Source organism: Pempheris klunzingeri, chromosome 22 (genome assembly GCF_042242105.1).
Source record: "Pempheris klunzingeri isolate RE-2024b chromosome 22, fPemKlu1.hap1, whole genome shotgun sequence".
Classification (NCBI taxonomy): domain Eukaryota; kingdom Metazoa; phylum Chordata; class Actinopteri; order Acropomatiformes; family Pempheridae; genus Pempheris; species Pempheris klunzingeri.
In genome coordinates, this window is record NC_092033.1 from 17,704,059 (window position 1) to 17,717,659 (window position 13,601).

General features: G+C 41.0%; 1 protein-coding gene across 1 annotated transcript in view; it reads left to right on the forward strand.

Moving 5' to 3' along the window:
* The window catches only part of large1 (LARGE xylosyl- and glucuronyltransferase 1), an 85,308-nt gene that overhangs the window by 15,653 nt on the left and 56,054 nt on the right, over window positions 1–13,601 (forward strand). Inside the window, exon 2 of the mRNA XM_070853662.1 lies at window positions 5,299–5,485. Within this exon, the coding sequence (XP_070709763.1) occupies window positions 5,380–5,485 (106 nt within the window). The 5' untranslated portion in view covers window positions 5,299–5,379. The remainder of the gene's footprint in view (window positions 1–5,298; window positions 5,486–13,601) is intronic.

Genomic DNA, 13,601 nt, shown 5'->3' on the forward strand with positions numbered 1-13,601 from the left:
CACATACGTGACAAGTATTCAAAGCTAAATCTCCAGGCTTAAAAGGCTGCTTAAGGCTGCAGTTACATAGATGTAAATGTCTCTGGATGAGGACAAGCGCAGGTCCGAGAGGCTCGCTAAGGAGCCAGTGTGTAAAGCTGCAAAATCTCAGCTACGTGCTCGTGAGCGTGATCATCAAACAAAACCGACAATTTGATGCAGCTTCCCACAGTCTAGATGCTAGTGGTGGTGGATTACAGCCAGTAGGAAACTTTTTGTTGACTCTCCACGGGCACTGATGAGGCGATGGTGGTGGGATAGATGGAATCTGTGAGAAAAGAGCTTCTCTATTGAGTTTTTGAAAAAAGCTTCATTTAAGGTTTGTCAGATCAAGGCTACCAAAACTAACATTTTAGCGCAAGAATGAGGTCGTGGTTTGGGTTAAAACACCCACTTAAGAGTTAGGGAACAATTGCAGCCGTGAAAGAAACGCTTGTATACACGCTTGAATTTGAGTTGTGTTTATTTCAGGCACCTTTTGCCCAGTACAAGTCTGTGAGATGTTTTCATTTCATCAGATTTATCAGACTCTTTTTTTTTATCTCTGACCTCTGTAACTCCAGATTTTGTGAAGTCAAAGCACTGCAGTGGGGCTGAGAAATGCTCCGAGAACAATTCAATCAGACTCTCAGCATGTTTCCCCATTGCCTTTTTCAACCCATAAACAACTGCTCCTGTAATCATTGCTCATCACCTTTAGTGTCAACACACAGCAATTTACTATTGAGCTGTGGATATAAAATTCCATTTTCTATTAATTTACTGTTGAGCCATGAGGGAAATCTCACCATTGACATTGCAAGCAATGACTATATATTTGAAGCCAGGCTATGGATGTCACATTATGTTTTGTGCCGGACAAGATTTGAAAAGATTGAATGTGATTCACAGGTCAACTCCCTCTCAGATTTGAAATGACTTGAGTTTTAGGGAGGGCCGGGGGCTTTTATGGTTCAAGTTAGATTCGACCATGTAATCATATAGGCCTCATGTGGATGCCTGAATTGGTCGTCAGTTGTTTAAGTGAGTAAAGTGTAAAAGTAAAGTAAAGCGGCAGATGCAGTGGCCTGATTATTTGGAGGGGTGGTTGGAGGAAGAAGAAGTGGCCTCTCACTTCTAAACCCATGCAATAACTCTGATGTTTGATAGGATCTCACTTTTTTTTTTTTTACTACTTTCGCCAGAAAGCTGTCCTTGAGATCCTATAAACTCTGTTAAATGTTTTTAATAAAGCCATTTAAATAAAGTTTAGATTCTTCAAAAAGTTTAGAATGGATGGCCAGACTTCTCATTCCTTCACCGTAACCCCTAACAACCATCTTCAGCTTTGGGGAAAATAAAAAAAAAGGCAAAAAACAGAACTCACCAGCTTCAGCTGCATAAATGTAATTTCACTTAAATAAATCTCCATTAAATCCTCGGGTTGACTGTGAAACCACACTTGCATGCTGAGTGCTGCGTACTGACAATACAATTTCACATGTATCTGATTTTTTTTTTCTTCTTCTGTTAAATTGCATCTAATAGTTCAATTATAGTGCAAGAAATGATGTGGTCGGACAAAATGCTTTTTCACATTCCTCATCATGACCACTTTTCGACCCCGATGAACCCAAACATCCCTGCTTTCACTGCAGCACTTCGTGAAATTGGACCACTTGAACTATGCTATGTGGCTCAGTAAGGACTGCAAATTTATTTAACCCCTTAAAAATGGGTTAAATGTAATAGTGTCTCACTGTCTGTCTCCTGTGTTACTGCCCAACCAGACTCTGATGCAAAGCTGTGACAAAGGTGATGGTGCCCTGCCGCATCTTAGCGATGAAGCTCATAGCCGCTAACAGAGGCCAAGAATATCCTTTAATCTGCCGAGGCTCTTCAGTCTGAGCTTCTGCTACATGCTTGCTTCATTATCCTTTTCCTCCCTGCGTGACTGCTTCTGCTTACTTGGTGGTCTGACACCTCACTTGAATATGCTAATGAATGTGTTCAGTGTAGCATTTGCAATGTAAATCACAGTATCCAGTGGAGAACTGATATCATGGGTCAAAGGTTAAGGATTCGCTGAAATGATTCATAGTCGGCCTATCAAAGCGGCGGTTGTTGGACTTGAGAGAGTTGTTTAATCTTCCTTAACCTCATTTAACCCTGTCTCACTCTGCGCTCTTCACGTTGCCCAGGCCACAATAAAATACCCAGGGGGATCAGTAAGTGCTCGGAAGAGTGCTGAAAATCCTTCCACATTTTTGAGGTCCGCTCCCTGTACTGGATTTTTACTGGGTGACACCAGCGATAATTGGCATCCTGGCTTGTGGACGTGCCAGCCTCCACAGTGTCAGGCAGAGGTATTATGTTTCATCCGTGGGCAGTCTCTGGTGAAGATTAAAAATCGACTGAGGTCAACTGGGTAATTGGACAAATGTGGTCGTAACAGAAAGAGGATTTTGAACTAATATCATATAATGAGACTTCTATATTCTCTGCCCTGCATCACGCTAGATATTGACAAATTAGTTCGCGTCATCAAAGCCGGATTGATTTGTGCTTGATTTATTCGGCGTTTATTGACGGGAAGCTCTTTAAACTTGGTTGGAGGGTTAGAAAGCTTGAGCTGCTTCATGCTTGCGGTTGTCATTCCCAGCGTCTATCAGTGTCAGTGTCAAAGTCAGCTGTGTGAATTATATAAGGAGCTGGATGCGTTTTCTATTCTTCTGTGTAATATAGGGGCACGACATCAGTGATTATGGAATATTTTTTTTCAATTTTATTTTTTTCTCCATTCAATTTCAGCTTAAAGTCACTGCATCCCGCAGGTTTGACGGCACTAGAAGAAGGGAGCAGAGCAAACAAAAGGACCCCTGTGCACCGTTAAGGAGTGCTATAGAGAAAAAAGCAATGAAGAAATGTATTCTTTACATATTTTATTTCCTTGGGGCACTAATTACAAAAATCTATGTTTTTTTTTATGAACAGACCCCACATTTTTTGAAATATTGGCCTCTACCAAACGGTTGAGATGTTGTAAGTAAAACATGTTTTCAATAAGATATAGTGAGTCAAAATGTGCTCTACCATATGGTTGAGCAGAAGGTTAAAGGATTTTAAGCCAAACACATTTTGATTCATATCTTGCTAGTCCCTTGCAAAGCGAGATGCACGTTCATGAATCCGCTACATGCCGTAGAGCTGCGTCCACTGGTGGAGGCCCAGATGTACGTGAAACTCACTATCGCAAGATATTTTCTGCATTGTTCCCCGACTGTGAGATGTCAAATCTTTCTTAACTTTAATTGTTTCAAATTAATCAGGCACTACATACCTATACTCAGGCAGCTCAGTCATTCGTGCATTCAATGTTTTTCTCTCATTTCTCATATTGTATGAGCTCAGGCGCGACCATCTACAGTCACAAACCTCGTATCCTTATACAACCAGGCACTAAAAATAATGGACAAAAAGCCTGTGTGGTGGCATCACCGTCCTCTACTAAAAAGATACGATCTACTTAGCTTTAAGAGCTTTACTCATCTTTGTTTTCTCAAATTAATTGTCCGGTATATCAACAGCAGAGCCTCTTTCCATGCTCAAAGACAGCACAGTAAAATCAACTAGGAGCACACTGAAAGGCAATAAAACTAGAGAATATCCCTCGGAATTGTTGTGTGTGCCGGGATGTCGAAGGAGTGTGGATGCTGTGAATGATGAATGGTCGGGGCTGAAGATGGCTACAATCCTGCAGTGTGAACTCGGCATATTCAAGACACCGCTTCAGTAGCATTACTCATGGCACATGGAGGCACTCTATCGCCTCCCTGCCTCCACAGCGTCGGCCTTAGTGGTCCAGCTGATCACTGGAGTGACCCGGTGATCTTTCCACCCGCCAGTCACACCAATCAGAGCAGAGGTCAGCTGTGTGTAACTGGATGTGGACTGAACTGTCAATAACACATAACCTGCCGAGGCACAACACGACCAAGACGTGATGGCTCAAAAACCACAGGTCGTGTTGCTGAATGGATGTAGATGTGTAATTTGAGTGGATAGACTTCGATATCGCAGTTTAAGAAGTCCCACATTTATTTGTGCAAAATAAGGAATGAATGAAACATTCGAAGGGATCTCTTGGTACTTGGAGGCTGAAATTTCCAAAACTGGGAGTCTGTTTGCTTCTGTAGTTACATGTGTCTGACCAGAGCAGATTTTCTCCTGTGATGTCCCACCCACAGTAGCTCTGAACATTCCGCCCCACACACACTAGTGGAGAAGAATTAAAATTGTCGATGAAAGATGAAGATTGCATGAAAACAGTCGGGCCAATCTATTTGTTGACAAGAGACAGAGGACACCGTTCCCGATCAAGCTGTAACTTTTGACGAGTCTGTGCCTTTGACGAGTTCTTCGGCAAAAAATATCCTGAAGAAAAATAATGAAAATAGCTATTGTTTGTGGCAGTAGTGATTAACTGGTGACCAGTCTAGGGTGTACTGCGCTTCTCGCCCACTATCAGCTGGGATTGGCTCTAGCCTTTGAGGAAAAGCAGTACAGACGATGGATGGCTGGATAGTGGCAGTAGTGCTATACACAGACCCACTGCTGTGCCCCTACGCTTTGTGTAGTGGTAGTTGCATTGTCCCTATCGAATAAGATAAAAATGAAATGAAATGGAACTTGATTAATAAAAATCAGTTCTAGGTTTTTATTATTGTACTTCGCACGTTAGCTGCATGACTTTGTCTGTGTTGGTAATGTGTCAGTCTGATGCAAATGACACCAAAGACCTGTAATGGCAGATTGGACGCAAATCTAGAGGTTGTGATATATTTTTCCTATCATTATTTCAAATATCACCAAACGGAGTATAGCTGCTCATGTTTTCGGGTTCATGTTGGTATACACAATTGCTGTGTCAACCATTCTGACATCATGAATATTTGATGAACATGGCCCGAAACATGCTTTGCAAATTATAGAACTATATCAATAACCATTCAAGCCCTATGTAGGGATGCTCTTGGCCTCTCCATTGTGCTTTGTGCGTGTTTGGTTCTGAGTTTCATCGGGTGCTTGGACCCAACTGTTCCTGCTTTCTTATCAAGTATTTATTGGTTAAGATGGTATAAAAACTATTCGAAAGCCCAGAGTTAAAGATGGAAGACCGAGTCTTAAGTCAGTTATTCAGGGTGCTTACAGAAGCCACATGCGTCACTGAAATGTCTGCTCCTTTTCTAACCTACTTTTTTTTCCTTCTCTCTCTTCCAGTGCCATGAATCAGCCTGGACAACAGCTGCTACCCACATAGAGGTCATTTTACCTCTCTTTCCATTTGCTTTGGTCCAGAGGATGCTGGGAATGTGTCGTGGGCGCAGGAAGTTCCTGGCGGCCTCCCTCGCCCTGCTCTTCATCCCAGCGGTCACCTGGCTTTACTTGTCAGTCGGGAGCTTCCAAGGTAAGAACTGATTTGTAACACACAATGGAAACACATCGACACCTAAGGTCTGGGTTTCATTTGCCTTTGGAAAACTGAGCCTGTTGTTGATTTTTAACTGAACTTGTGTTGGAGTTAAAACACCCTCCTCATCACTCGGCAGCACAATGGTTATTACTTTGTGTTCTGGATGTTTTGTGTGTTCCCCAACTCGTGCAGACGGTGGCATGTATAGAGGATTCTTGACTTGAGGTGTCCTCCAAGTGCTTGGTTCCTTTTTTTGAATAACATAAAGCCAGCTGTATAACGCCACACGGACATGCTGATGCCAGTGGGGTAGAATGATACAATAGTTGTTTTCTATTGCTCAGAAAATTATTGTTGATTCAATTGAAAATGGAGGTAATTCACATCATTGTCAAATCAAATTAAACTCAAATTAAAATGGAGAAAAACTGGAATTTGACCTCGCAGAACAGGGGAGTTGCTGGTCTACTGCTGCCTGGTTATTGTGATCGCGTTATTGTGTGACTTTGTTGTTTTTAAAGGGTAACTAACCGAAGTCCTGTGCAAGGTAAAATTATTGTTTGCGATATAACAGCTGTTTCTGCTTAAACAAATAGGATCTTCAGCTTCAACAAAAAGGTCTGTCTCCGTAGAAATCCTTTCCATAAAGTTCTCAAATGCTTAGAATAACAATCTTAGCCTGTCTGTGCCAAACACTTTGCTTTGATTCGGCTCTTTTGGATTACGTTGCCGCCATTGCAGCCCACTTCAAGGGCTGCTGGCTGAGGCCGTGTGACCCTACAAGTCATTTGGACTCCAAATATGTACAAACAGGGCCCAGGTTTTAAAATAATAGAGTTCTTCTTTTATTAAGTCCCAAAGCCCCACTACGGAGTCTCTATTTTGAGCACAAACAGGAGAACAGAATGTAAAACCCAATAACACCAGTAACAATCCGAGAGCACAGAAACTGAGACTTGCGTCCACGACCGTTCCCTGGTGCAGCCTTCTCTACTCCTACATCAATGCCAGGATGGTTCAAATACAACTCATACACCTTTTAATGGTTTCTATTACTGATGACAACATTTTCATCGTGGTAACCCATTTCACATATCAAGTTGTTGGGCAAGCCAGATGTACTGTTTATGGCCTACATGTTATTAAAACACTAAATATGTCCATCCATGTATGTCCACCTCTTCAACAAACTACTAATATTAGGTTGATTCCCAATCTATTAACTCATTCATATAATTCATTTAAAATAATCAGTTTGTAAATTGTTCAAGTATTTGTCCTCCACCAGTTATTTAATTCATGTAAGAAGTCACGTGTTGGTAATAATTAAATCATTAGACTACAAGAAGGAACAAATGACTTTTAAGTGTTGGAATTATAAAATGTTGCAACAGCAAGTTGTGCTTTTTCACTTTTTTTACCATGCCTCTACCAAGCCTAAATATCAAACATCCAAAACTGTCTAAAGAAACAAATTTCCTGTGGACAAAGTCACCCTTCCTTCCTCTTTCTCTTCCAGATTTGGTATATTAATGAATTACTGAGGCCTGTCCAGAGTTGATTACTTCTTCCAGACAATATAGTCGAGGAGTTCTTTGAGCCATTTTAATGACTTTGACTTGCAGGAGTGAAATGCTGCAGTAGTGCTATTATTAATTATGATTAAATTGACAATTTTGACTCGGGGTCACAGTCATTGGAGACCGTATATGTGAATACTCTCCCATAATGCAATAGTCACATAGGTCTGCAAAGTAATTATTAGATTTGGCAGTAAATTCCTGGCGGTGGGAAGTATTTTCTGGGAGTGTGATAAGTTGTGAAAGGACCTGGCTGCAGGGAGCATCAACTGTAGGTGAGGCCTGAATGTGTGAGACAGGAACAATGTGCTTCCTCTGGCTCGGACTCTCTCTTTCACACTTCCTCCCTCCCTCTCTCTCACTCTCTCTCCCCCCCATGTCTGACCTCTTTTCATGCTCTGTCTCCATCTTGGCTGTTGTTTTCTCCTCTTTCTCATCTCTCAGCTGTGATTATCTGTCTGACAGAGTGAGAGATGGTGAGTCTCTGGGTCTCTTTACTGCATGGAGTAAATGTGGAGAAATCACACGAGTCTTCAAGGTCTTACCGATAAGAAAATACACTAAGGCTTAGCACATACTCGGGCTAGGGTTGGGTATTGAATCTGAATTGGTACCCAATGAAGCATTTGTAGCTAGGGTTGGGGTTTGACAGCATCTAACTAAAATGGATGGTCTCTATCTGTCTACAGGCATGTCTGTCTGTCTGTTCACTCAGTCCACTTGACACTTGGTGGTTGTATTGCTGAGTACCTAAGGACGTGCAAGTCCTTCGGAACGTATTTATTAGTAATGCGTTACTAACAGAGAGACAACTGCAGCAAACTCAGCAAGAGACACTACAGTTTTTACTGGAATCCTAATAAATGTTCACAACCATTTTTTTTTTTTTTTTTTTTACCAGCAACTTCCGTATGCATAACAATTAAACTGATTTAAGATGACACAGCTAGATGTTTCCTCTAGAGAAGACTGACCACTCTTGCAGTCATAGAGTGATTTTTCCTTCACAAAAGATCTTTAGCCAGCAAGAGCTTTGTCTTCAAAACTGAGAGCACGACATAGCCCTTGCTTGAAGTGTCGCTCTGCTTCTGCCCACATTTTTTGATTGCACTCAGGTATTTTGTTGCTGGTACGTTTGTGAAATGTCTCCTCTTGGATTTCTCCTGTGCTCGTGGATTTTTTTGTGCTATAACCCAGTCAAAATTATCCAACCAATAGAATGTCTAGTGTAGTGTCGACCAATGAAATGATCCCTGTCTCGTTGCAGGTGCATTCACTTTACTGCTTAGTTAACGTTGCCTAATGCAGTTAACTCTTTTTTTCCAGAAGTGAATGAATGTCTGGGTGCCGTGGTATATAATGTTATTTATCAGTGGTCTTTCTGTTGACTACAGTTACTGCGGTATGCCGATGCAGTCACAAACCACCACAGACCATTGGGCAGACTATTGATGTCATAAAGAGGAGCAGACCGAGGTGGTTAACGTTCCACCTCAGTTTTAGCTCGCACTAGAAAGCTAACAGTGAAAGTCTCTGTGTTGCCTAGCTGTCAGTGAACATGAGCGGACGTGGCTGATTCACGTCATCCTTGCCAGCATCCAAAGTATGACAAAATAAATATATAAAAAATATTAAAAAAAACTTTATAATACATATAGATTTATAATAATAGTTCCATCAAAATACAAATTTGAGACTATTGACTTGGACAGTCACCGGCCATATAGGCTGAATAAAACACCAAATATACAAAGAGAGATGAACAAACTGAATATTCTGTTTTTTAGATTTTTAGTGTTGTTCATGGTTTGTTTGTGAAAAAAAAAAACACTTAAGATTTTAAAATTTAGCAGTGAGGCTTGTTTTTTTTCAGTGGTGCCGTTTAGTGTCAAGCAACGCTAATTTAAAGTGAGACAGCTGAATACACGAGGCTACAAGCTGCAGAAAACTGGAAGTGTCACAGAAATATATAATCTTAGAGTCCAGGCCGAATACTCAGTGTGGTTCTCATCTGATCCAGTCAAAATGATTTTATTCTATGTACCGGCGACCACTGTGGCTGGAGGCATCCTGTTCTAGGTAGTTCGTCTGTCTGTCCATCCCATTCTAGTGAAGGAAAGCTGGAGGGAATCCCATTACACCTGGCACAAACGTCCACTCAGACTTGGCAATGAATTAATTACAATACGATCAAATTTCAAGGTCACTGTGACCTCAAAAAACCAGGTTTTCAGCCATAACTCACGAGTTTATATGCTAATATGACAACATTTCATACAAATGTCTAATACAATGATGATTTTATATCCAAAAGGTCAGAAGAACTGTGACACCATAATGTTCTTCAAAAACACTTTTCTGGTCAGTTTTTAATGCTATAACTCAGGAGCAGAAGGGAGATTGAGAGCCTATTTCATATTTGGTTTGATGCTAAATTGGCACCACTAATTTTGGATGTGGACAGACGTGGATGTAAATTGCAGTTTGACTGGTTGGCAGAGGCATATAACCATGACACAGTAATTCTAGTTCTAGTTGCCTAAACTAACCAAACATGGTGCCACATTTTGATAGGAGCTCAACAACCACTCAGGGGAGCTTGATTACTGATCTTGTGAGTAGTTATTCGATTTAAAAAAAACAACCTTTACTCAATGTCCACTTAATAGGTTTGTCTGGATCTTTCAGTGTATATATATAAAAAAACACCATTTGATGTGAACCAAGGAAATGGACTATAAGGTGTGATACTATATTGAGATATAAGATATGTTGGGTCTTTGTTTGGTGCAAATTAATCTGGTTTTACTATCACATTTATATGATATTTATATGCTGTTCAGTCAGTTACTTTTACACTTGCCAAGTGACAGGCAGCTCATTTTCACATACACCCCAGTGTTTCAGTAGTGTTTACTGAAGCACAATAGAAACAAGAGCAGGTTATTGAATTTGGCCCCATCGCTGATAGGTTGCCAGATACCCCCCCCCACACCTCCGAGACTGAGGCACGTGCCAAAATTTAGTTTTTCATCTTCTTCCTAAAAATTGATACATTCACAAGCTATGTTGTGAAGGCCAATTTTCTTCAACCCAGGAGCTAAAATCAATGTTAAGACCTCCTGTGAGGAAAGGGTTATCCATGCTTGCATCTCATCATGTCTGGATTCTTGTTTGGCTTGTCGCAGTTAAACAATTTTCTTTTAGAACACTGCCAAATGCAGACGTTGCCAACTTTTAAATGACTTTCCTTAGGTTACAATGAACAAATGCTGTGACACTGGGATTTTTGGCTTTCCATTTAAATTTGAATACTGTGTGGTCTTTAGATATTGCTGAGCCTCTTAATGACCACTCCGGGGCTGACAGTGTAACAAGGAATGCATTAGTGAATGAATAATCGAATGAATGAATATATGAGTATTATCTTGAATTACTCTTGTGCATCTTAGAAAACAAATCACAGCTAGCCCCAGAAAACCAAATTATTGAGTCCCATATTTCATTCATATTGGCAGTAATGGGGTCTGAAAAATGCAGAATTCATTTCAGATTTCTTAGTGAAATTAGGTAACCCTGTCATTTTTCCCCCCCAAAGCCCAGTATGCAAATATTGTCTGTCTCCATTAATCACTTTGCCTGATCATTACTTCATTGCTTTGACATTCCTGCTGAATTCATTCGTCCTTCAAGGCTTAGCTGAACCTTGTGGGTCCTGCTTTCGCAAACGGCTGGCCTTTTATATTCAGAAGAAAAGAGATGCCCGCTCCAGGGATTCCATTTATGACAGCATCCTCTTTGGTAGCTCAGAAGTGGAAATGAATGTATCCGTGTCCTCGGCATGACTTGGGACCTTATAAGGACCACGCGTCTATCTGCGCCACGGAGAACAACTACATGAAACAATCAAACAAATAACGTCTCGGCGTTAGTGCTGTTCCTTGAGCCACTCGCTTGGCGTATTTGTGCAGCAGGTGTCTTTCGAAGGCCCTGTGGAGAAAACGCACAGTAACAAAAAAAGCTTTGCAGCTCAGAGGTAACCTTCATAACCAGTGTCAACAAGCCATGTGTCCACAAACAGGCCGGAATTCGATGTATGCCTCTGAATGGTTTGTGGTTTTTGTGTGTGTGTGTGTGTGTGGGCGATTCGACGGTTGTTTGTGTCCTCGTCTTACGGGAATGACATTTCTTTCAACATAGCTTTAGAAGGAACCATGAAAATGTGAACTTCTCTTGTTTTTTTTTTTATTTCAGTCGCTACCTAACACCATCAGACCTTGTACAGTGCTTGTTCTGCTTCTCCCATAATTAAATCACCATCTTTGAAGGTGTAGTGCGCCCAACAACACTGTAATTTGAGTCACACAGAACATGACAGTTTCAGGTCTGTAACTTGATTTAGCTCTGCATCAGCAGGCTCAGAGAAGACGTGCAGCCCTCCGCCTCACTGTGCAGCTTCATTGTCCATATATATATATAGTTTTTTTCTTCTCCTCAATAAGCGAGTTGAGGAAAAATGATCACAGAATGGCAGTTTGTGCATTTTCTCTTTTTTAATTTAAACCAACACACGAAGTGATGCACCTCAGCTGTAAAGGAGGGTTTTACAGGTCCATTTCTTCTGAGTCAGTCTAAACCACACTCGGTTTTAATGTGCTGAGGCAGGGTCTTGTGTTAATACGTGTCGTACCTAAGTGGATCTGAATACATCTGCGTGTGCTCAGTGTCAGCTTTGATGGTGTGTTATGGCATAATATAGAAAATAATAGAGAAAGTATTGTAGGCAGTGAGTGACCTATGTAAAAGATTATTCCAAAGGCTGACAATTATTTTTAAAGATAACATTAAATGGGTATTCATCTCTTATCTATTTACAGCCCATTTGCATACAGTATGATTTTAAGTGAAGAGGATTATTTCTCTGAATTAGTCCTAGGAGCATAGCAACAGAATGTAGCTTTACAGTTGTTTCTGTGACATCATATCCTACTGCTCATCTTCTCCACTGTGACTGCTAGTAAAATGATCGCAGATCATGCTTCAGCCTGTGTTGGTGTTCTCCCTCTATTTGGGTCTGTTCCAGTCAGCCACAATTTGGATCAGGTCTAACTGTCGTCCGGTCTGTTTAGGATTTGTCTCCCTACACCCGGGTCCCGTTGGGTCTCTTGGTCGCTTTTCTTTATGAATGAACGCTGCTTTATTTGAACATCCTAAAGCTGAAAGTCGTAACCCGAACCCCATTTGAAATCGAGCGCGACAGAGTCAATGAAACACTTGAAACAACAGATATTAGCTGTTGTTTTGAGAGGTATGAGACGCTGGAATTGAGGAGGTAAGTTTTAGCTAGTATGCAAAGAATCTGAGGAGAAAATAAAGCAGTCTAGACGAAATACACTTACGAAGGAGGTGACCCGTCAAATTTAAAACTCCAGCACATCATTTATTTACATTCTTCTCGTGAATATGCAGGGAGTTGATGTCTTTCTTTTTTTTTTTTTTTTTTAGCAATGATGATGTTTGTGTTTCTGGAAACCTGTTATGCTTTGCTGCAAATTTACACCCCAACCTCGATCAAAGCAGGAGAGAGTTCAGAACCATCAAAAAGTCTGCTCTGGAAAACTGGATATTTCTCATATGCATGATATGCAAGTAGTGCACATTGGTTTTTTTTTTTCTTACTCTCCTAATTCTTTAAGTTTAGTTGTGAATTAAGCTATGTCTACTGTATTACTCATTACTCTTACCCACAAGGCGTGCGCAGCTTAGACTTAGACTTTTCTTTATTGATCCCCCATAGGGGGAAATTCAACATGTTACAGCAGCAAGAATAAAGAAAACAACAGTAGAAAATAAGCAATAGTAAATAAATATATGTTGTAATGATGAATAAATAAATAATTACACTATGGACATATAAATGTACAAGTATGGACAGGAAGAAGAAATGAATGGAATGATAGGAGTGAAAAACAGTGCCAATTAGCAACCATGTAGTGACTATGGACTGTTTCTCAGTGTATTAACATCAGCCAGCGATGCTGCTGTTGAAGAGTCTGATGGCTGATGGGGGGAATGACCCCATCAGCCTCAGCCTGTTGCTGAAGGAGCTGCTGAGGGTCCCCACAGTCTAGCTGTGGAGTGGTTTAACTTAAGTTGACATTACCAGCAGTACTACCCAGTCAGGGTAGTGCGTAGTGATATGAATAGTGCATGTTTTTCCTGCATACAGGGTGCAGCGTTGGACAGTCAGTCCGCAGCATTATTAGATCACGGTACAAGCGTGCTGCATGCTCATTGGCTGTTGATGGGATTTACTTCTTTCATATTAAAATTTGGTATGGGTTGTCAAGGCATTTTTCCATACACCTCTTGTATCGAAGCAATTTAGCTGGGTTAGGGTTAGGGTTAGGGTTAAAAGTCTAGGAGTTCAGTACCAAGCCCTAGAGGCCTAGAGTGGCCAGCCGTTGCACTTTCTTCTTTTGATCCAGTGTGCTTGGCAGATTGTACTACTGTTCTGCCTGCAGTCACCA